This window comes from Microcebus murinus, chromosome 10, assembly GCF_040939455.1.
Source record: "Microcebus murinus isolate Inina chromosome 10, M.murinus_Inina_mat1.0, whole genome shotgun sequence".
Classification (NCBI taxonomy): Eukaryota; Metazoa; Chordata; class Mammalia; order Primates; family Cheirogaleidae; genus Microcebus; species Microcebus murinus.
The window spans coordinates 100,827,038-100,852,063 of record NC_134113.1 but is presented as its reverse complement, the minus strand read 5'-3'; the positions used below and the strand labels follow the sequence as shown (position 1 = coordinate 100,852,063).

The 25,026-nt window shown below is 39.9% G+C and overlaps 1 protein-coding gene across 21 annotated transcripts in view; it reads left to right on the top strand.

The window, feature by feature from the left end:
• ERC1 (ELKS/RAB6-interacting/CAST family member 1) overlaps nt 1-25,026 on the top strand; it is a 560,419-nt gene that overhangs the window by 496,439 nt on the left and 38,954 nt on the right. For 13 of the 21 annotated variants that reach the window (XM_012747177.3, XM_012747178.3, XM_076007810.1 and 10 more), the window contains one exon: nt 12,422-12,610. In XM_012747177.3, coding sequence (XP_012602631.1) covers nt 12,422-12,610 — 189 coding nt within the window. Of the gene's footprint in view, nt 1-12,421; nt 12,611-25,026 lie in introns of those variants that run through there. The other 8 variants (XM_076007812.1, XM_012747196.2, XM_012747193.2 and 5 more) reach the window with 1 other exon arrangement.

The window sequence follows — 25,026 nt, the reverse complement described above, 5'->3', positions numbered from 1 at the left end:
TTATACCAGTATCAAGGGATTTTCACTGAGTATTTTCTGGAACTAAAACTAAGTTAATCCAATTTAATCTTGATTAATTCTCTATACATGTAATCGAAAATGTCCAGTGTTTTAAATTCTCTTCCTTTATGGAATCATTTTAATTAGTATCAGTTCTTTTCCATATTTAAATTGTACAGTGATTTTATTTATCAATCAGAGTTTTTGTACATATCAGATTTTACTAATTATAACTTCCTGCAACTGTCAGTTTTCTTTTTATGCCTATTGCCAAATTCAGTTTTCCATTTAGCCAGTGTTTTATTTTGTGTTGATATTACTGTTGATACCAGTAATATTCATTATTGATGGATTTTTTTAAAAATAGCAATTATGATTTATTTCTTAACTAATTTGTGAGAAACTGATAAGAATTTCCTCTTTAATATTAATGTTACCCTGTTACCTGGGGTTGGGCTATCGCAGGGATTGGCAGACTCTTTTTAAAGGTCCAGATAGTAAATGTTTTATGCTTTGCAAACTATACCCTTTCTGTCAAAACTATCCAACTCTGCTGTTGTAATGTGACAACAGCCATAGATAATATGTAAAGAAATGTATGTGGCTGTTAACTAACAAAACTTTATTTACAGACAGTAAAATTTGATTTTCATATAAAAACCATTTGCTAGGTGATGGACTGTACAAAAGCAGGTGGTGTGTTGAATTTGGTCAATGGATTGTAATTTGCCAATTCTGGGTCTTGTGTTGCTTACCTAGTTATCTGTGTGCTTCTCACTTTGCGTACCTTACCTATCCATGTATGGTCCTTGGTGAGGCCAAGCACAAATAGTGGCATTCAAATCCTCTCAGGGTCAGAATGTCAGGTAGAATCATCAACAATAGCTTGTATTTTACATATACTAAAATCTTCACAAAGTTGGGCATTGTTATCCCCATTTTATAGATGATGAAACAGATCCTTAGAAATACTAGTAGTCAATGATTATTGAAGAAGCTTACTATGTGGCAGGTCCATGGATTATCACAACCCCATGAGATACACTGTTGCCAGAGCAACTTGTTCTAGCTGGAATGTAGCAGACCCTGGAGTCAAGCCAGGCAGTCTGTCCCCAGAGCCCATGCTCTCAGCCCACACCACAGGGCTCCAGTCCTGTACTGCTTCACAGAACCGTCGATACAGTCCAAAGATGTCATAGCACGTAGCATAAGTGATACAAATCTGTCTCTGGCAAGGGCACCCTCCGGGTTAAAATAATAATAATAATAATAATAATAACAACTGTTTTCACCACAGTCTCTGAGACTAGATACCCAGTGAATAACATGATGTCACCAGCCAAGGGCCTGCATGTTTCTGGCTACAGTGTTTAAACAGGTCCTATTTCTGGCTGCAACCACAGCGGCCACAGTGCCTTCCCTGGCACTAAAGAGTGGAGACTACAGTGTCTGCATCAGATGTAGTGCTGTATGGTGCGGAGAAGCCACAGAAGCTTTTGCCAGAGAAATGTTCGAATAGATGCAATTTTTAGTTAAGATCATAAGACACAGAGGACCACCTGAATTAATTTAATTCCAGACTAACTAATAAAAACAGATTTCATAAGGGGAGTAACTGACATGAGAGCAGATAAGGGCAAGCAGCTGTGCTTTCCTGGAAGGTGCAAGTTGTAATTGCTCCAGGAGATGCCAGCATGCAGGAGTTCTAGTTCTGAGAAGCCTCGCTCTAGCCAATCAGACCACATCTTGTGTGCCTGTTCATGTGTTATTTGAAGTAAAACATGAACCCGATGCTTTATTCTCGTGCACAGAAATATATGATCCTTGAGACAGAGCACATTGACAAAATCAGGGCAAGCTGGAACATTCAGGTACATAGAATGCACAGCCCCTGACTCATGAGGTCTTCGGAGGTGCAGGAGGCAGCTTTAGAATGGCTCCGCAGTCTTCTTTGAAATGCTACACCCGGGAAATTATGTGTAATGATTTATTAGCTAGAGGAATGACAGAAGTGTATAAGACCAAGTAGCATGAGTTCATATTGTTTGAATGAACAAGATGGCAGAGGCTTTGCTCCCTGTGGATGATCCTTTCTATTTCCTGCTAGCCATAGGATCCTATAGCTGCTGACGCACACAAGGCAACTGTGTATGAAGAATACCTCAAAATTTTGTGGTGCTTATATTTGGGCAGATTGCTTAAAGCATAGAGAGAGTGATTCCTCTTGTTAGTTGCTGTTAAAGTCTATGATACCAAAAATCTACTCCCTGGTAAGAGAGCCAGGGGAAAGCAACTAATAACAAGAACAGATTAACATAGTGAAGAAAAAGCATTCCCTTGTCCATTTTCTTCTTTGTTTGATCTCTAGAGTTGAAGTTTATTTCACTCTTTCATTCTGTTTCATATTTTCCAAATACCCATAATAAAGGTACCCTGATTATATTTTTAAAATCTCAACTAGGTGTGGTGGTGCGCACTTGTAGTCCCGGCTACTTGTGAGGCTGAGGCCAGTAGGATCGTTTGAGCCCAGAAGTTCGAGGCTACGTTGAGCTGTGATTGTGCCACTGCACTCCAGCCTTGGCAACAGAACAAAATCCAGTCTCTGAAACACACACACACACACACACACACACACACAGAGTGCGCACACACTTCAGTCAAAATGTACCCCATTCCTCAGGCCGTGGCCTGCCTGCACCGATTTTTTCACTTGCTGGTAGTCTGCTGTTTTCCTCAGGGGATCTGTTAGCTCTGTGAAATGCTAGGGTTTGCTCTTCCTGCCCCTCTTGTCTCATGTTCCGGTGGAACTGCTGCACTCTGCCACCGCACTTCAGAATTAATCCTCACTCATCACTTAATGGTCCTGTGTTTGGAGCAGAGGGGACCAGGGCACATGGGTCTGTCTCCCAAAGGTGGGGCTATACACACACAAAAGATGCTCTGACTGGAGGTCGGAAGGCTGGTCATGCTCCAGGTTACTCCATCTTCAGTTCCCCTGGCTGTTCACTTATAACCTATAACAGCAGCCACCATTGGTAGGATTTCTGGTATTTACTATGCTGAGCCTCTTTTGTCATAGTCAGTTTTATATCTTCAAATAACTAGTAATGTTGAAGTGGTGATGTCCATCAGAGTTTATGTTATGCTAAGCAATTTTTTTTTTTTTGAGATAGAGTTTCACTCTGTTGCCTGGCCTAGAGTGCCATGGCGTCAGCCTCACTCACAGTAACCTCAAACTCCTGGGCTTAAGGGATCCTTCTGCTTCAGCCTCCCAAGTAATTGGGACTACAGGCATGTGCCACCATGCCCAGCTAATTTTTATATATATATAATTTTAGTTATCCAGCTAATTTCTTTCTATTTTTTTAGTAGAGATGGGGTCTCACTCTTGCCCAGGCTGGTTGGGAACTACTGAGCACAAACGATCCACCCACCTCGGCCTCCCAGAGTGTTAGGATGGCAGGCGTGAGCCACCACGCCAGGCCTATGCTAAGCAATTTAAATGTTTTGCATGCGCATGCACCAGAGAGAGAGAGAGATTAATTCAGTGGATGCATGGGAGATTTTATTCTTAAAGGAAATTAGTAGAGAAAACAGTCTTTCTCATGTTTGTTTTTCCAAATCTTTTTTTCCATCCAAGACCTGGATTACTCCCACGGTGAAAGGGATGATGTCTGGAAATCGTTAATCCATGGGATTTGCTCATGGCATATAAAATTTTAAGAAAGAATTTGCCTTTTAAATATAATTTCCTGATTGACTGGAGCAGACATAAATCTAAGAAGGAGAACTCTGTTGGAGCAGCCAAGATCCCTCTTAGCTGCTCAGATGTATGGGATTTTTTTGAGGGGGGTGTGTGGAGTAGAAATAAAGATTCTTCCCATGGGCAGGGCAGGAGAGAGAGAAGGTAGAGGGAAAGGAAGAGAGTAATAGTACGTGGCAACAAAGCAAAGCTGCCAGTGTGGGATGGGGACATAGACATGGCTTTCTGGGAATTAGCTGCTGTCTCCCTGAGAACCTAGCTTTATTTCTGTTTACATGAGAGGAAGAAATTAGGGAGACACCTTTTGTGCCTCCTATCCTAGTACTGGTTTCAGTTCTTGAAGTGCTCATTTATAATATTCAGAAATATTCCCATATCCTCTTGGTTGTACAAAGTACTTGTGGCCTATTTCCAGAGACAACTAAGCTACACTAAAGCTGAAGGTATTGGCTGAGGGCCTTTTGCTCAGATCTTTCCTCCCAACTTGTCCCTGTGCCCATCCTCGGGCCCTCTTCTCAGCACAAGTATATACATATGCATTCTTACACACCAAATCACAGTTTGTTTCCTGGCTATTTTTTACTATAGCATTAGGAGATCAAATTCCTGTATGTGTCTTGCCTTTCTCCAAATGGATATTTACACACAGCTATGGATGCATTTATACACAGCTATGGATGCATTTATATTTTCCCTTGGATTCCAGGTCATAGCTCAACTCTTCTTCCCTGCCACCTGTACCCCTTTAGGCTAAGTTCTTATTAAGCGCTGTTTAATGAGGAGCTGTGTCTGCCAAAGGCTTCAAACACAGTGAGACCCTCAGTGGTCAAAGCTTGTCCATTAGCAGTAGCTTGTCCAGTAGCAGTAGTCAGTAGTAGACGTCTAAATATCTGATAGTCTGTCGTGTTTGATTTGACGCAGGAGTTGAAATAATAATGTGACTAATGGCAAATTGTCTCGGCCTACTGTTACAACCCTTCCAACTCCAACACAAACGCACAGACATGCACACACACACCCTTAACCTGACCTTGAAATAATTGCCACTCACTAGAGACTCTCCTCCAGAGACTGGCCTCTGCTGAGGAGCCTCCATACAGATAAGCTATCAAAACTCTTAATTCCTGGGTGATCGAACTCGGCTCTTTTCTTCTTTGTAGCAGTGTAGTCTATGGGTAGACTGAGAAGGAGCCAGAGGATGTGTTCCTTATAATGTAGAGTCACCTCTTTTGTTAAGTTATTCCTTGTTTATTGAGATACTGTCAAGGTTGATAGGTCCCTTTTGTTTACGCTAGGCAACTCCACTCATCTCTCCCTCCACTCCCAATGCAGTTGATATGTTAGAGAAAGAAGAAAATGGAATGTGGTGACAAAGTTATTGTGTTTTACCCAGCAAGCAGCAAGCATGTTGCTGTTTTTCAGATCCATATGTCCAGCAGACATGTTATAATGCCAAGAAGTATTGTGCTTCATTGTAGCAAACAGTTATTGCAGGGGTACATGAGGCATCAGGCCTCAAAGGTTGAGAATGGACTGGCAGTTACCAGTTTCAGTACCAGCATGTGTGTACAGGTGTGCAGAGAGTTGAAGGCCACCCTTTTTGTCTCTGACCAACTGCCTACCTAGTTTTTCTTTTTAAATCCAAAATCAGTCCTCATTTGGCCTGCTAAAAAGTATGGCCTCTGTTCTCCCTTTTCTGCCTTATTTTTCCCCCCAGGCCTAGAGTTTACCCCTGATTTCTCATTCATAAATATGTAGCTATGGAACTTTACAGTAGGGAAGTCATTCAGATATAGGTAATATATAGAGAGAAAGATATATATGTATAGATATATTTCTACACTAATATTTAATTCTTCCATTTTTTGCTAAAACACAGTAAATGATTTATTGTGGAGAGGCAAGCTGCAAGCCAAGAACTAAATTGAAAATGTTTTCTCATCTTTATTAGCTCTTAACAGTAAGAAATAAGAATTTTAGAACACATCTGTATTCCTGGTGTTTCTGACTCCAGCAGAGTGGGTGGCTTTCTTGATTTCTTGCTTCTAGTTATCTTATTCTCTCCCATTGGACCATCCCTTCAGGGTGCATATGATGTGTACTCTTGATTGATTAACTTGTGATAACTTCTGTGCCTCATAGGAGCATTCTCTTCATTTAATGCCCCATTTGTACGTACTGTTTTCATCTGCATATACATGTTAGCCCACCTGTGGGTGAATGACCTTCAATTCATGTATGTTATAAGTTTCCGAGGATTAAAGCAAGCACTTGAGATACCTACAGCTTTGACATCCTTTGTAAGCACATAAATAGATATATATGTGCTCAGCAGATTTCCTTCCCTCATTGGGGACAAGCCCCTAACACTTTGCTCTCTATATACATCCCTTAGATTTCATTCAAGTAGCATTATAAATCCTGTTCTGTATCTCCTTAAAGCTTTTTTTTTTTTTTTTTTTTTTTTTTTTTTTTTTTTTTTTTTTTTTGTGGAGACATCGTCTCACTCTGTTACTCGGGCTACAGTGTGGTGGCATCATCATAGCTCACAGCAACCTCAAACGCCTGGGCTCAAGTGATTATCCTGCCTCAGCCTCCCGAGTAGCTAGGATTATAGGCGTATGCCATGATGCCCAGCTAATTTTTATATTTTTAATAGAGACAGGGTCTTGCTGTTGCTTAAGCTGGTCTTGAACTCCTGAGCTCAAGTGATCCTCCCGCCTCGGTCTCCCAGAGTGCTAAGATTACAGGCGTGAGCCACCGTACTGGTTCTCCTTATAGCCTTGAGGACAGAGTGTTTTTCCTCTGTATCTGAGTCAGGAAATAGGGGATGTTTTGTTTTGCTTTGCTGGAGTGGGGTAATACATCATTAAAGAAAAATTAGCAACAGATTTCTGGGCCATAAAACTAAGAAGAAATGATTACTTGTTATTTTCAAAAATTGATTCTCATGTCTCTTCACATTTCAAAACGTTTTGTCTTTTGCAGTTTTCATAGGCATACTTATATACTTTAACAAACCGTAAAGCCCTTTTAAATCTGAAGTCTTTGGAGAGAGATTTTTCTTCTAGAACTAGATTTCTATTAGTAGTAAGATTTCTGATGAATATTTATTCATCTCTGTGACCTAGTAGTCACTTTATTAATACACTCAAGTATTGATGGGCACTTGGGTTGTTTCTACATCTTTGCAGTTGTGCTGCTATAAACATTCGAGTGCAGGATCCACACCTTTCACCTCTCACAAAAATCAACTCATGCTGGGTAATAGACTTAAACCTAAGGTGTGAGACTATTAGAATCCTAGAGGAAAACGTTGGAAATACTCTTCTAGACATTGGCCTAGGCAAAGAATTTATAAAGAAGACCCCAAAGGCAATCATAGCAACACCAAAAATAAACAAATGGGACCGGATCAAATTAAAAAGCTTCTGTACAGCCAAAAAACTGTCTCGAGAGCAAACAGACACAGAATGAGAGAAAATTTTTGCAAGCTACACATCCGATAAAGGGCTGATAACTAGAATCTGTTTAGAACTCAGGAAAATCAGCAAGGAAAAATCAAACAGCTCTATCAAAAAGTGGGCAAAGGACATGAACAGAAACTTTCCAAAAGAAGACAGAATAATGGGCTTTCTTAATATATGCTACATTGAGAGACAGCAGTGCACAGGAGATCAAAACTACCACTAACATGTATGCAGTTAACATATGGACAGTTGAACCTTCCTGTGAAGACTTCAGCGGGTAAAAAGAACAAAAATATTCTGTAGCCACTTCAGGGCTGTGAGCTAGCCACATAAGAATCATGTTAAATATAAAAGTAGTTTGTTGGGGCCGGGCACGGTGGCTCACGCCTGTAATCCTAGCACTCTGGGAGGCCGAGGCGGGCGGATTGCTCAAGGTCAGGAGTTCAAAACCAGCCTGAGGAGACCCCGTCTCTACCATAAAAATAGAAAGAAATTAATTGGCCAACTAATGTATATAATATAAAAATCAGCCAGGCATGGTGGCGCATGCCTGTAGTCCCAGCTACTCGGGAGGCTGAGGCAGGAGGATCGCTTGAGCCCAGGAGTTTGAGGTTGCTTTGAGCTAGGCTGACACCACGGCACTCACTCTAGCCTAGGCAAGAAAGTGAGACTCTGTCTCAAAAAAAAAAAAAAAAAAGTAGTTTGTTAGGAAGATAGTACGTGATCAATAATGTTAGCCTTAAAGAATGGTATCTGGCTGGGTGTGATAGCTCATGCCTGTAATCCTAGCACTTTTGGAGGCCAAGGTGGGAGGATTGCTTGAGGCCAGGTGTTCAAGACTAGCCTAACCAACATAGTGAGATCCCATCACTACAAAATTTTTTTTTAAATAGCCAGGTGTAGTGGTATGCATCTGTAGTCTCAGCTACTTGGGAGGCTAAAGCAGGAGGATCACTTGAGCCCAGGAGTTAGAGGCTGCAATGAGATATGAGCCCACCACAGCACTCTAATCTGGGCAACAGAATAAGACCCTGTCTCAAAAAAAAAAAAAAAAAGAATTGCATCTTCCAAACAACAAAATGTTAGTACCCCAAAGGCAAACACCTCAAGTCTCAAATAATATTCAGTACCTATCATCCAGTCTTTGTGAAAAGAATATACCATACGTCTTGAAATGAGTTCCTAGAATGAGTCTATACTTAACAGCAAATATCTAGCACAGAAATGTAAAAGTGGAAAGAGAAAAGCAGTCCCTCTCATCAGCTGATTGGGCAGGCCTTCTGCTGTGCACATTCCATCCTGGTATTGAAGTCAAATGGTCTAGGAAAATGTGTTCAGATCATAGATAAATGAATTGCAGAGTGGAATACTGTAGAACCTTCAGGTACTGTTTATACTGAACTATACAGGAACAACTCATCCGTCTTCCAAGTGACTATTAGCTATCTAACCTCACTTAAGTGGAAATGAGATTAAAACAAACCCCTCCAGAAGATCACTGGTCCCCAGTCACCCTGTGCCATCAAATGCTGACCTCAGAAACCTCATTGAGAATCAAATACATAAATAAATCCTTAGAAGAAACAAAGCTCTCGTACTTCAACCAAAAATTTCTCATCCTTTTTTATAATTTAAATTACTTTCCTTAACAATTTGTTAAATGTAGGATTGGGGGAATATTGACATTTGGACAGTATATTTGGTATGAGCAAAGGTTATCTTGACAAATTCATTTTTCAACTTATTTTTTCCCAATGCAAAAAAATATATATAACTATACCTCTGCATACAACCAATTTAGCCTAACCACATTTCTGGTGATTTTTAGTAGGACTGCTTGCCAGTGGACTGAGGTCGTATGCGGACAAAAGACATAACTTACAGATCCTAGAAGGCATTCTCTTTCTACTTGGCAAGTGTCCCCCTCCCCTCTTGAGATTAGGCAGTGGCAATTCTACCTTCGGGGAAACCTATTTTCTTTTCTAAGTGGCCTGCTCAAATTAGATAGGAGAAGAAGAAAGAGATAAAGTTATTTCCCACATGATCGACATGGCTTATATGATCAGAGAGACCAAAGTAATTTTTTAATGAATAAATTTAGGGATTATGCTAGCTAGGCTGCTTTGTATACTTTCACATAGTAAGCACTATAGTTAAAAAACAAAAAACAGGCATTTCCTTTGATAGGAGGAAAGGATAGACACTCTGGTCATTGCATAGAATGAGGTGGGGTTTTTAATTTTTGTTTTTTGGAGGGCTGGTTTTTGGTTTTCTTAATTGATATACCATAGTTTACATATTTTGGGGATGCATGTGATATTTTGATACCTTCATACGATGTGTAATGATCAAATCTAAGTATTTGAGATATCTATCACTTCTAACATTTAAATCTCTTTTCTTTGTAGAATGAGTTTTTATCATGGAAAAAATTTCAAATGCCATATTTTTCTAAGTTTTCAGTTGAACTTTGAAAAATTTCAGAGTGTAAAAATACTATTATGTTGTATATTTAATCAGTTAGCACTTAAGTATAAAATACACTTAAATCAGTTTGAGATTCCTTTTTGATGGAGAACAAGAACCCTTAAAAGTCAGCATCCCCAGTCATAGCCATGGTGGTGAGCTAGTATCCTTCTAAATCCCATTTTACTATAAACACCTTTGCATCTTCCAAACAATGTTCCATTATGACCATTTATCACATCATCCCATATTTCAGTGGTCATACTTTTTTATGCCAATTTTCCAATACAAAATGGCATTTACTTAAGATATCAGCTCTTTTAGCCTTGCAGCCCAGATGTGGCTTTTTTTGTGATGGCACACACACACACACACACACACACACACACACACACACACACAGAATGGGAACAAATTTCACAAACCCAGTGCAAATCCCAAAAGGGATTTTTTTTTTTTTTTTTAACCAATGTATCTGTGAAAGAAGATAGAGAAACCTAAGCTTAAAAAAAATTGGAAATGAAATAGGAATGCCCTACTTGGAGTCATGGGGGATATGATGATAGAACCATGACTAGTTTCAACATTGACACGCAAAGTGTGCATGCATTTGAAGTAATATTGCCTTTTAATTGCCTTCAGAGACTACACTTTGGAATTCTTTTTGAACTTTCTACAGTGAGTATGCATTTGTGGTCAGAAATACAATACAGTTATTTTTGAGAGATTAGTGTTGTTTGTAAAAACTATCCAACTTCCCGACTCTCCAGATCCTCTGCTTGATTGAAACATTCTTTTCCTTCTGTGTCTGGCTGTGTTGATATGCCAGAGGTAGGAAATTCCAGCACAGAACTGGTACCAGAAGCCTGCTGATTAGGGATCACTGATAGAGCCCAAGAGCCTTCCACAGCAGCACTTTAGTGTTTAACCTTTATCCTTATAGAATTGGGTGTTTTATTTTTTTTTTATTTTTTTATTTTTTGAATTGGGTGTTTTAAAAAAAAAAAACTAATTCTAAATTGATTCACTTTCTCTGGTCTCTCTAGCCAGGCTCCAGCTTCTATGTCATATTATACTGTGTAGTCTAAACTCAGAACTCTAATATTTTTAGTAAGCTAAAGATTGTTTTAGCCACTAAGCCCTGGCTCTTCACTTTCTTTTAATTATTTCCTGGAAATAGTATTAGAAACAAAGGAAATGAGCTATATTTTTATGCAACCATTAAAAAAATATTTTCCAGTAATACATAATGCCATGGACAGTATGCACAATATAATGTCAAATAGATAAACAGTGTATGAAGCAAAATGTGAGGTATGAAACTGTTAAAATTGATATATAAGTTTATAAAAAGACTTGACAGAAAATCACCAAAATGTTGCAAATGATTACTTCTTGATGGAATACCTATACAAGCGTCTGCAGTTTTATTGTTTTCTTTATACTGTTCTTCCCCAGATTTTTCAAAGTAAAATATATATTGTTTTCATAATAAAAAACATAAATCTTTATTCATTTTAAAAACTCTTAAAAAGAAATAAAAGAAAGTAGCTGGAGTAGCCCTCCGAGGGGGCCAAAGAGGAATCAGTGTTGCTGTTGAAAGTATTGCCAGGCTCTGCTCCTGTTTACTTGAGGATTATGAGCTCCTTATTGTTTAGTTGGGTCAGAGGTGTCCCGTTGTTGAAAATTGCTAGCCTGATGACATGCGACAGGTACAAAGCTCTGCTGTGTGGGCCCTGGGGACGTGCTGAGAATTGCCAGCATTTGGCAGTGCTTTGCAGCTCTCACAGCTGCTGTGTATCAAGCAGGTGCTGTGCTAACACTTCCGTGTCCTGTGACATGAGATCTGGCCCGACTCTCTTCCTGAGCACCTACTACCAAACACCTGACCGGAGCATCGTCACGGGAGCAGTCAAATGAAGTCCTGGCACAGGAATCATCAGTCAGTTAATGAGCTTCTGGCGGCAGGGGTTGGGGGCTGTCAGAGGAATGGTTGTTCATCCAGGCACAGGGAATCGAAAAGAAAAGGTTAGAGCAGGTCTGCTTTTTAAGAAAAACACAGAACCAGTGTTACAACTAAGAATTTTAGAGAGTCCTGGCTATGAGTCTAGTATTGGTGTTACATAAGGATTTATCAGTCACTGTTGGGAAAGAACGTTGGCTAGCCTCTGTGAAACGAATGTGGGAACTTAAGCCAGGGTGAGGCAGATTTAGTAATGAGTTCTCTCATCACATCTCTTGGCCGAGGAAAACATGCACCTTTTCCAGAGACAGAATTTTTCTTCCATTCCAAGAGGTGAAGGAACACTTGAAGTATATATAGGCTTTCAGATGAGCAATTTTCACTAGTTGTTTTCCTAACCTATTTATAAATAAGTAAAAAGAGAAATTGAGAGGTAACTTGAGTTTTTCTATATTGGGAATATCATCTCTGTAAAAATAAGTGGTCCTGTGCTTAATCCCTTGCCTACATACAGAACTCTCATCTGGTGTGTATATACTAAGCCAGCATTCCCTCCCGGACTCCCAGAATGGTGGTTGGGTGTAACGGTGTGCATGTGCAACTGAATATGGAAATATTTCTTTTTATAATCCTGAAGATTTCAATAATGATTAGAAGAGCTTTAGTCTTTGGTCAGTTTCTTTGATTTAGGAGGCATAAGGAATATTTGAACTTCTCATTTCAGATTGACCCTGACTTTCTTTATTTTTTTTACCTCAGATCATCCAGCCCCTCTTAGAACTTGACCAAAATAGAAGCAAACTAAAGTTGTATATTGGACACCTGACAGCCCTCTGCCATGACCGAGACCCCCTGATCCTTCGTGGACTCACTCCACCAGCTTCCTATAACCTGGACGATGACCAGGCAGCTTGGGAGAACGAGCTGCAGAAGATGACCCAGGAACAGGTAAGCCTCCCACTGGAGCTTTGACAAGAGCCTGTTGAAGTCCAGCTGCTGTTTGGGTTAATGCAGTGAGAACTACCTTGGGGAATTCAGGGTTTGGAGCCAAGATTTTTTGGTGGAAGGGTTCCAGATTTTTGTACTGATTTCTATTTTATTTTTTTAATTGAGAATTTAAAAACATATATGTTTATCGTGTACAACATAGCGTTTTGAAATACGTGTTCATTGTGGAATGACTAAATCAATGCAATTAACATATGCATTACTTCATTTTTTTTTTTTATGGTGAGAACAAAATCTCTCTTGGCAATTTTCAAGAATAAAATACATTGTTATTGACCATAGTCAGCATTTTGTATAATGCATAGATTTCTTGAACTTATTCCCCTATCTTACTGAAACTTTGTACCCTTTGACCAACATCTATCTCCCCCACCCCCACTGCTGGTAACCACCATTCTCTTCTTAGATTCAAGATTATTGGTAATGAACAGTCTTCAGCAGATATTTGGGATTACCTTTTGAAGGAAGTGCCACTTGATTCTTGCATCAGTATAATGTACTCAGTTATCAGAAAGGGCTGATTTATAAGGAAGAGTGTTAAGGATAATCTGTTTACGTGCCATAGGTTATTACATAGACATGGTGACCACTGAAGGAGAGTCTGAGTTAAGGATGTTTGCATGAGAGATTTTTCTTTTAAGAGATAGTCTCACTCTGTTGTCAAGGCTGGAGTGCAGTGGTGCAATCACAGCTTACTGCAGCCTTGAACTCCTAGGCTCAAGCGATCCTCCTGCCTCAGCCTCCCGAGTAGCAAGCCATCACACCAGCTAATTCTTTTTTCATTTTTTTAGAGATGAAGTCTTGCTATATTACCCAGTCTAGTCTTGAACTCCTGACCTCAAGCAATCTTCCCACCTCACCTCTCAAAAGTGCAGGGATTACAGGCATGAGCCATTGTACCTGGAAGGATAGGGATTTTTGACAAGTCAATAACATGTGTCTTCAGTTGTATCTTAAGTTGTTTCCAGGGAACTGTAGGTGACAATATAGCCTTGAGTTTATAAGTAAAAAAAACATTAGATGAATTAGTTTAGGTTTAACCCAATGTCTCAGCCCATTCAGGCTGCTATAACAAAATACCACAGAGTGCATAGCTTGTAAAAAATAAACATCTATTTCTCATAGTTCTGGAGGCTGGAAGTCCCAAATCAGGGTGTCAGCATGTTTGGTTTCTGGTGAGGGCTCTCTTCCAGGTTGCAGACTGCTGACCTCATGGCCTAATCACCTCCCAAAGGCCCCACCTCCTAATGATATGACATTAGGGGTTAAGATTTCAATTTAGGAATTGGGGTGGGGCACAAACAAATGTAGCATGGGCGGGGGGGTCTATGTTACATTTTCTGTTTACTGTTGCCTATAAAAATCCAGTGATTTCTCTCTCTCTCTTTTTTTTTTTTTTACATTTTATGATTTTTAGTTCAATAATGGCATGATAAGGCTAGTTTGGAGACAAAAATTGTGAATAAAAAAGAGTGAACAGGATAAGGATGATAGGGATAGCAAGCAGACACAGAAAGTTAAGGAAAGAAAAATTGGATGCACTCTGAGAAAAAGAAAGAGAAAAAGAGCAGGGTTTAAAATATTGATTCAAAGCTCCTTTTGCTCCTAGTTTACAGACAGAAGTGGGTGGTGTCCCTTATCCTCTTATAGGCTATAGACATACCAACCAAAAGACTAAAGAAATGTACAGAAGTTATAAATTTACTAAAACTCTGCATCAGGATTTGGGAGGTAGGCACTGTTCCGGCTAAGTACTTCCTATTTGTTAAACATTGTTTGTTTACTCTAGTATGTGAAGGAAAATTGGGTTGAATAGAAAACTTACTATGGTGTGAGGTTAATGATGGCAGGGACAACCCACAAGTCAAGAAACTCAAGCTATCTCTACATTGGGAAAAAACACAGAGTCAGCTCCGGCCGCCCCGACCCCGCGGCCAGCGAGCAGGGCAGCAGGGCTCAGAGTGGGCGCCGGGCGGCGGAGTGCCGCTGCAGCCAGTCCAGCACCCACAGAAGTGCCTTTACAATCTCTAGACCCAGACATCTCACTCCGAGACAGAATAAAGGAAGGAGAACCAACCACAAGCTAAAGGCAATGAAAAGAGGACAATTTGACACTGGAGAAGTTGTGACAAACGTATTGAGAATGCCAGTTGGCAAAGGCAGGTAAGGGAGTACCTGGAGAAGCAGAGCAAGGGCAGGTCGGAAGGGCACGGTAGGCGGGCCCCAGTGGAATTGGCGGGCGTGTTTATTGGCCCTTCCGATCAGCTTTAAAGAAACCTGAAGAAATGGACAAAGACGGAGAAAAGGCAACTAGACGTGATTCTGCCCTTCCAGAGGCAAAGAGGCTTATGTCAGCCGTATGGTCGATGCCCGTCATGGGGAGGAATGACTGTGGAAACAGTGTATTTGCAGCATCCGATCTGGAAGGAAACACGTGTGTTTAGCAAGTTTGTAAAGCTTTTTAAATAAACTGCATTGCTTTTCATTCTCAGTTTCCAGTTATAAAACCAGTGGATGATGAAAAGACCATGTGACAACACAGCATGTACTCCCGGGAACGTTTGTATTCCTGGGATATTGTATCTGACAGGACAGGGCAATTGGGAGGGTGAACCACCCATACTCTCAATTGTGCAGGTAATGAAGCATTGGGAAAGCAAAGGCAAATGAAATAGCCTGGTCATCACAAGTGAGTCTTCTTTTAGTGCTCTTATTACTGACAAGTGTGAAATTGCCAGGGTTGTATTTCCCTGTTTCTGGCACTCATCACACACTTGGGATGAGCACGTGTATGCAGAAAGTGGGAGCCCAGGCAGTTTCTGTAGACCAGGCTGTTAACCTGGAAGTTGTAAGATTTCACAGTGTGGAGGATGGCGGTTGAGGGTCGGTGAGGCTCTACAACAGTCCTGAGGCCCCACAGAAAGTGGAAAACTGACGCTACCCTACCAGTGTTCCTGAATGCTCTAAAGTTCACTTTTTAGTCTTGAGTTGGGGGTGTATGTTAAATATGTGTTGCTCACTCATGATGTTGCCACTAGTATTTTGCCAGTAGTATGTTGCCACTGTATTTTATTAGACTGAAGTGTGTTAGAGCCAGAAGGGGTTTTATGAATCATCTAGCCCAGCCCCCATTTGAACGGATGCTTATGGAGGTCTAGAAATATGTCTGAGATCACATTCCTAGTAAGAAGCAAGGCTATGACTGGAACCCAGGTCTTGTACTTCCTTGGCTGGTGTTTCTACCATTTGTGTGCTATGCCAGGATTCTTAGAAGTTCCAATAACGAGGGTATTAAGATGTGTACCAGTTAATCTAGCATTAGGTAGTAGATATGTATGAAAATAAGTACAAGCTATTTTGGCTACACATCATTAGTGGAAGATTGTCAGTAATTGTTAATTTTTTAAAACCACTGGGCATTTTTATTATTAATTGAAAATTAATCAATGAGCTTGTGGCTGTATCAGTAAAGCCATTCTAAAGCCTAGTAAAAACAGTGCCCGAGTCTCATGCTCTGATTTAATAGGAAGTAAAATGCAGGATATGGAGTTGAGCATCTTGTACTTGGTGCTCACTGGACCTAGACACAGCCAGGAGGCACAGTAAGGATGTGTCCGCAAGGCCGAGCCTTTATAGAGATACTAAAGAACAGGTCTGTGGATGGAATACTACACGGCCGTTAAAAATCGTACAGTAGAAAAGCATTTCTTGACAGGGAAAAATGTTTATGATCTATTGCTAAGTGAAAAATAATAACAGGTTTCACAGCTGTGTGCAGAGAATACCATCATTTTTGTTAAAAAAAAAAAAAAATTGTGTGTGTGTGATCAGTAAATTAACTTGGATCCATGTATACCAGAGTGGTGAAATGATAAAATGGTCATTTGTGGATGGTGGGATTATCTGTGAGTTTCTTTTTCTTTGTGCTTTTCTGTATTTTGTGAGGTTAGAGTTAGCTATATATTATTTTTGTAATTAGGAAAAAAATCTTTTTTTCCACAAAAAAAGGAAAAAGAAAGAAATGCAAACTGGAGACCCTTAGGACTGCACTTACTCCCCCATATTGTGGGCAGTGCCTGATAATGCATAGACATGTTTAACAGCCTAACTAGTTATCCAGGATGCCTCTCTTGTAATGCGAAAAGGGTAAGGCCTACTTCTCAGATTTGGCAGGTTGCCATAGAAATTTTAATTACTTTCTTTCTTGAAAGAGGAAAAAAAAAATTTAAAGGACAGTATTAAATTCCTAATAGCTCTTTTTGATATTAATAACCATGTAGTAAAAATGCAACTGGAAACAGGACACATGGCTAGTTTATTTTAAAGACTTTTGTTTCAAAATTTTGTAGAAAAACAATGCTTATTAAAGTGCTAACATAGTGATATATCAAAGTTTAACTGGTATTAAATTATAGCTTTGTAAAACAGCTTATCTTTGACCAAGCATGGTGGCTCACACCTGTAATCCTAGCACTCTGGGAGGCCAAGGTGGGAGGATTGCTTGAGCTCAGGAATTCGAGACCTGCCTCAGCAAGAGTGAGACCCCGTCTCTACCAACAATAGAAAGAAATTAGCCAAACAACTAAAGATAGAAAAATCTAGCCAGGCATGGTGTTGCATGCCTATAGTCCCAGCTACTCAGGAAGCTGAGGCAGTAGGATTGCTTGAGCCCAGGAGTTTGAGGTTGCTGTGAGCTAGGCTGATGCCACTGCACTCTAACCCAGGCAACAGAGTGAGACTCTGTCTCAGAAAAACAAAACAAAACAGCTTGTCTTTGAAATGGAACAGTGTTTTCTCTCAATCCTGTACTTCTAATATGCCTGGATGGACTTAACTCAATTTCCAAGGAAAAAAAATATCTTCAGGGTTGAGACCAAGATAGAAAATTTCAAACTAAGAATTTTTCAGAATGTTTCCAGTGAATGAAACCAGAAATTCCTTAATAAACTTACCATTGCTCATTACTGCAGTCATTAAAATAATTTTGCTCACACACATGAATCCTGTTAATGTTGCCATGTTTGCCCTTGATTGAGAATGTGTTCCAGTTACTGATGTTACTGTTTGAGGTGTGTGAAATTGTATCTTCTGCAGTATTCCTTGGGAAACAGGAGACTCCGGTCATCTGTAAAGGAATACAACAACTAACATCCCCTCTGTAAGCTTCTCCATAGCTACTAAAGATTCATGGAGAAACCAGCCAATTTTCTGCCTTCTTACCCCAAGTAAGAATTTAAGGAAACAATGCAGGCTGTCTAACAATACGAACTGATTTGCCCATGAAAGCATTGTGATCTAGGTTCGACTGGAGTTTTGAAGGCCAAGAAACAAAAGAGTCACTGCCAAATATGCATATTGGTTTCTTTTGTGTTGTTTATTATAGTTTTGTTTTTATGATCGGGAGCCTTGTGCTCCTGATATTTGTGCTAGTTACCCCTGTATCTACAGTGCACTTTGCTGCCACCATTCTCCCCCCAGCCCCACCCCATGAGGACAGAATAAGAGCCTTGTCTGTCTTTTCCAATGCTTTATCCTCTGTACCAAGAACAATGACTAGGATTTCGTAGCTGCTCAGTAAGTAGTTGTTGAATGAATAAGGGGGTGGGGGTGGAGGGCAAGTAGACAAGTTCAAGTCTACGGTCCTTTCATTCATACAAGGCTTTCTTTCCTTGGCCTAGCTACTAAATGTATACTTGTTACCTATCCTTGAAGCATACCAAACTACTTAGAGTTTTTTAAAAGGGTGGCACCATTTCATGAGTCCTTTTGCTCATTCTCATCATTCTGCCAGTAAGCCCTTGCCTACTTTGTCTCCCTGGGGAATACCAAAATAGGACTGTTTACAAACTCAGCTCAGACATCATTTCTTCTGTGTGTTCTTTCCTGAAACCCCAGGCAGAATGTGTCCCTTTCTCCTTAGAGCCTCTGTAGTGCCTCTAACAGTTTATTTCATGTCCACCTTCCCATTCTGGCTTGTCTGCCCATTAAAAGCAGGAACTACATCATTTTCATCTTAAAATTAGCACCACCTCAGGGTGTGTGGCACATGCTCATTAACTTAAATGGGTGAATTCTAGTGAGTTCTGTGTAGTTTATTATTTTGTATTTCATATTTGTGATTCTTATTTCTCCAGCTAGATTATAAGTTTCTTCACTGCCAGGACAACGCATGTCTTCTATTTCTCCAATTCCTAGCACAGTACAATGCATGTGGAAAATGCTTAGTATATACTTAGCTGATTATTTATTTGGCAACCCAAAACAGGTTCCTCAGTACCACTTAATAGCTTTGGATAGTCTGACTGTTGATCTTAGAAACCAGACTTCACCCTGAGTCTTGAGTGCATAATCTGCAACTACCTGCCTTATAGGAGCCTAAAAATAAAACCTCACATCTGAAGATTTCCTAGAATTGTTTTGTTTTCTTTGCCCTCTTAGAGGCTGGCTACCATTCCAACTAAACTAGGGGATTTGTTTATTTTTCGTTACTTTCTCAGTTTTGCTCTGTGTCTCATAAAGCTTTGTGATCCAGTGCATACATGTTAAGGATTGTTATGTCTTCTTCATGAACTGACTCTTATCATTACGTAATATCCCTATTCAAAGCTCTGAAGTCTGCGTTGTCTGATATTAATGTAAATGTTCCAGCTATCTTTAGATTCATGTATGTGCATGGTAAGCCTTTTCCTTACATTTGCTTGTAAGCTATCTATCTTTATGTTTAAAGTAGGTTTCTCATAGAGAGCATATATACAGTCATTGTCTTCTAACTGAAGTGTTTAGAACATTTGCATTTGATATAATTATTGATATATTAATGGTTGAGTTTAATCTATCATATTTCTATTCTGTTTCATTTCTTATTTTTCCTTTTTTTCTCTTTCCCTGCTTTCTTTTGAATTAATTATTTTATTTCCACTAGTGGCTTATAAGCTCAACCCCCTACCCTTTATATAAGTGGTTGCTCTGTGGTTTAAGTGCACAGCTTTAATTTACCATAGTTAAAGAAGAAATAGTATACTACTTCAAGTATAGTATAGGAATTTTTCGTAGTATGCTTCTATTTCTTTTCTCCCAAACTTTATACTATTGTTGTCATGCATTTTATTCCTCTATGTTATTAAGCCCATAGTATATTGTTACTGTTTTTGCCTCAGATAGTTATCTTTTTTTAAAATTTTTTTATTGTGGTAAAATATACATAAAATAAAATTTATCCTCATAACCATTTTTAAGTATACCTCAGTACCTCAGAATGTGACTGCTGTGTTTCCCCAAAAATAAGACAATATCTTATATTTATTTTTCCTCAAGAAGACACCCTAGGGCTTATTTTCAGGGGATGTATTATTTTCCCTTCAAAGCCTCAGCTTGCAGCACGCACAGGATGGCCAGGATCTGACAGGGGCAGCCGACCTTGTTGGTGGGGCCACCAGCACCTTTCCAGTCGCCTGTAGCTGTCACCATGGAGCAGATGAGAAGGGCTACTTGTCTTCTTTACCACTCCGCTACTTGCAGATATGCTGCGTAGCCATGCGAATCACTAGGTCTTATTTTCGGGGTGGGGCTTCTATTGCTCAAATGCTTAGAAATCCTGCTAGCGCTTATTTTATGGGTAGGTCTTATTTTCAGGGAAACATGGTATATTTGGAGATAAGGCCTTTAAAGAGATAATTAAGTTAAAATGAGGCCATTAGGGTGGGCCCTAATCCAATATTAGTGGTGTCCTTGTAAGAGAGGCACCAGGTTAGGCACAAAGAGCGAATACCATGTGGGAGCGCAGCAAGAAGGTGGCCATCTGTAAGCCAAGGAGAGAGGCGTCAGAAGCAGTGAAACCTGCTAGTGGTAATACTTTGATCTTGGGTTTCTAGCTTCCAGAACTGAGGGAAAATAAATTTCTGTTGTTTAAGACACCCAGAATGTGGGGTTTCTTTTTTGTTTTTATTTTTTCTTATTTTTATGGGGGTTTGTTTGTTTGTTTGTTTGTTTGTTTTTAAAGAGAGAGGCTCTCACTTCATCACCCAGGCTGGAACTCCTGGCCTCAAGTATCCTCCTACCTCTGCCTTCCAAAGTGCTACGATTATAGGCGTGTGCACTGTACCTGGCCTGACTGTGGTGCTTTGTTATGGCAGCCCTAGCAAACTAATATACCTTTGCTTTGAAAGATGTTCCTCTCTGGGTGTAGATTTGTTAGTTGACAAGAAGGGTTTTCTCCCTTTTTTTTTTTTAATACTTTAAGGATGCTGTTCCATTTTCTTTTAGTTTACATAGTTTCTTTTGAAGTCTGCTGTATTCATACAGTTTTGGTTTGTTTGGTTGGGTCTTTTTTGGTTTATTTTTTTGGGTGTTTCTTTTTTCTTTGGCTACTGTGAAGATATTCTCTTTATCTTTAGTTTTCAAGCATTTGATGATAATGTGCCTAATTGTGTTTTTCTTTATTCTTTACCCTGTTTGGGATTCTCTGAGCCCCATAGATCTGTTTTGTTGTCTTTCATTAATTTTGGAAAATTATTGGCCATTATCTCTTCAAATATGTCTTCTGCCCCTTTCTCTCTTCTTCTTCTGTAACTACAATTAAATATTTGTTCGGTCATTTGTTACTATTCTATATCTCTTGGATGCCTTCTGTTTTGTTTTATTTTGTTTTCTACTTTTTTTCTCATTATGTTTGTAGATTTCTTTTTTTATTTTAGATAATTCCTATTGATCTATCTCAAGTTTACTTTCTGTTTTGTGTGTCTCATAATTTTTTACTAAATGCTAAATATTCTAAGTAAAAAGAATAGTAGAAACCGAAGTAAATAACATTTATGTCTGAAATAGGCATTCTTTTTCTTATGTCAAGCCATTAGCATTAGGTACTAAGTTACTAACTGAGCTGGCTTTGGGTTTGTTTTTGCTATAGTTACCTTCAGGGCACCACTGGCTTAAATTTCCAGTGGTCAGTTGCCACTGCTGTATGCAGTCTAGAGTGCGGTCTAGAGCGCTGATTTTTCTCTGTTTTTCTGCTTTGCTCTCAGCTTCAGCAGGTCCTGTATGCTGCACCACAGAGAGCTCTTCTTCAAGCTGTAGACTTCTCTTGTTACTCAGTGCGAGATGCATGGTGGGGCACAGCAGCGGTTTCTTCATTCTCTTGCCCCACCCCTAGTGACAGGCAGCATCTCCCTACTCCTCAGAACAGGGTCTGGACTATAGGCTGATTTCTTGCCCCTTCCCTTGTAGTAGCAGGCTTCTGCCTTGAATCAGTTCATAATTTGAGGGTGTAGTGGACTTACTTTCTGTCTCTTTCCCAGTGACAGTTTGCTTTTGCCTAGAGTCAGTAAAAGAACCTGTAGGGTAGATTTTCTACTCCTTCTCTGGTGGCAGCCAATCTTTGCCTAGGAATAGGGGCCAGGGGGGTTGCTGCATTGCCACAGCAGCACGCAGCTTTTCCTGTCAAAACAGGGCCAAGCTCCAGGCTCCAAGGGGTTTCTTGCCCTTCCAAGGCACATGGTTTTTGCTTCCTATCAGAGAACAGTCCAGGGTGGGCCTTTGTGCCTATCCCATCCTGGCAGCCGTCACCACTTGTGCTCGTACAGGCCTGGAGCATGGGGAGACCTCTGGAGTCCTCCTGCTCTACCCTCACTGTTGGCAGGCCCCGAACACCTGTGCCATTGAGTGCCTCTCAGATTTCCTGCTCTGTGCCTGATCTTTCCAACAAAATACTCAGTGGAGGCCAGTGGAAGAGTTAGAGAGTGGGTGTGGACTCCTTGTATCTTTGGCTCCAGCGGATTATAATCTGTTGAGCTGGCCCACATCTGAGTTTAAGAATTTGTTTAAATTATGTTAATAGTTGCTTTCTTCCTACCTATTTTGGTGGCTGCCACATTTTCCTCCTGTGCTCTGCCAGAAATATGTCCTGTTTGTCCTCATATGGGCTTGTCATCCTTGAATTCAGTTCACCTAGTTACCTTGGAACCTCCACTTTTGATAGGCCTTAAAAAAATGATGATTTTATAGATTATCCAGCCTTTTCTTGTTATGTGGGAACCATATTCTCTTAGGGCTTTCTACACGCTAAGCAGAAGTAGAACTCCTTCCAAACTTGCATCATTGTCAGTTTGCAAGATGAAAGAAGAAAAGACACAAAGGGTATTGCTTTAAGGCTTCTGGTATCTCCTACTCCTTAACACAAAGATTACCCATGTTGACACAAAGCTCTTTATCCAAGACCCTCAAGTTCTGCTTACTTGGACAGCTGTAGTCTGTTAACTTATGCACCAGTGTTTTTACTGTACCTTTCTGTACAGAATTCATATAAAAGAGAGATGATGAAAACAGGTCATTGCATATGCCTTCTTAAGCTTTTTGAGTGCTGATAGGTAACTGGTACTTTAATTTATGCTTACCTGGATAGCGGATGTGGACTGTTTGAAGAGCCAGAGGGAGAACAAGATAACTTCCTGTGTGCTTAAAGAATGAGAGCATGAAAATCAGCAGGGAAACAAGATATTCCTTGTGCTAACCCAATTTGGAAAATCTCTTTTGACCAAGTAGAAATAAAACTCAAGGAATATATTCAAGAGAACGGCCCACACATCTGAACACACACACACACATATACCCATATACACACATACACAGAGTGGCAGAGTAGGAAAAATAATGACACTGGAGTCAGATCTGGGTTCCAAGTCTGGCTGTGTCACCTTTCTAGCCTTGGGACATAAAGCAGCTCTTAACCTTTCTGAGCCCCAGTTTTTTCAACACTAAAATAGGGATAAGAATACTTGCCCCTCAGGATTGCTATAGACTTAATGAGATAACATTACCTACATAGTCACAAGAAATGCTGTGTGGTGTGAATGTAAAGAAGTGAATGTCAGGCCCTACATACAATCATGAATTTCTTTATCAGAGGTCTTTCCGACAGGCTAGCTAAACTTTCTCAATTCTATAAGCTTTCTTTTTTCTTTTTAAGAAAGTTGCGCATTTGGTACTTATACAACCCATAGTATTACATCATAAAAATTTCAGATAGATTGGAACGATGAATAAATCTTACCTTTTAAAAAAAATCCAGAGATGAGAATATAAAATTTTTGGTCAGAGTTACAAACTGAAAAATTAAATATCACGGCTGTGTGTAGATTAAAGGTAGAGCCTGAGAAGGAATTAGGAAATGAAGTCTTACCATTGTGTCAGAATTCCATAATAGGCTGTTTAGGATTAATGATCATTGATGGCATTATTTCCTAGTGCTATAAAATCGAGCTGGCATTGATTTACTCCAAGTAATCGTTCCATTTTCAAAAATTAGAAGATTATTTAGACCTATAGAACTATTACTTTTTTTTCAACCTACTAGACTTCCTGTAGTGGTTTAATGATAATTATAGGACAGCTGGATGGTAGAATGTGATAAATTCCTTTCTGAGCTCTGCCTTGAATCTATTCATAACAGTGACTTTTCATTTTTAAGTTTTATAAGTGTGAACTAAAATAAAAATTTCAGGCTCATCCTGCTACCACTGACTGAAGGGACTCCCTCATGGCCAAAGGAATATCCTAAAACTAAATTGCCTGCCAGGAGGAAGGAGGTCAGGCATGCCTCATCATGCCACACCCCCTGCTTCTTGGGGACATCCTTTGTAACCTGTTAACAGGCCTAAGACTATGCAAGACAAGCCTATAGGTCCTCAATTTACACAACAAATCTATGTCTGGTGGCTTATCTCTGATGAACAATTCCTAAGTTAAAACATTCCAAGCCTTTAGACAAAGCTTCATGTCTTTAACAATTACAAGCCAAAGAATCTTAAAACCCACCTGTAACCTATAAGGCCCCTCCCTTTGAGATGGCCCACCTTTTCAGGCCAAACCAATGTATGCCTACCACTATTGTTTGATGACTTTACCTGTAATCCCTGTCTCCCTGAAATATATAAAACCAAACTGTAACCCAGCTACATGGAGTTCACATGCTCAAGGCCTCTTGGGCGTGGCTCCAGGTCATGGTCCTCCAATTCGGCTCTGAATAAATCTCTTTAAAATTATTTTATAGAGTTTGGCTTTTTTTTTACATTGACATAAATCTGCCTCCCAATTTTATACTCTTAGGAGTTTCCTTTGGGTGTGGTATATTAATTTGGATTGAATTGAATTAGACAGTTGGGCACATGGGTACATGGAAGACAGGCAGACATACTGCGTACGTTAGTGCCAAATGCTACTGGTGACAGCCTCAGTGGACTGCGGAAGTTACTGGCACAGACTTTAGAGTCAGGCAGACTGGTATTTACGCGGTTCCCTTCCCCTTCCTATCTATTGGGTTTTAGTTTTCTTAGCATCTGTACACCTGTTCCTTCACCTTGCAA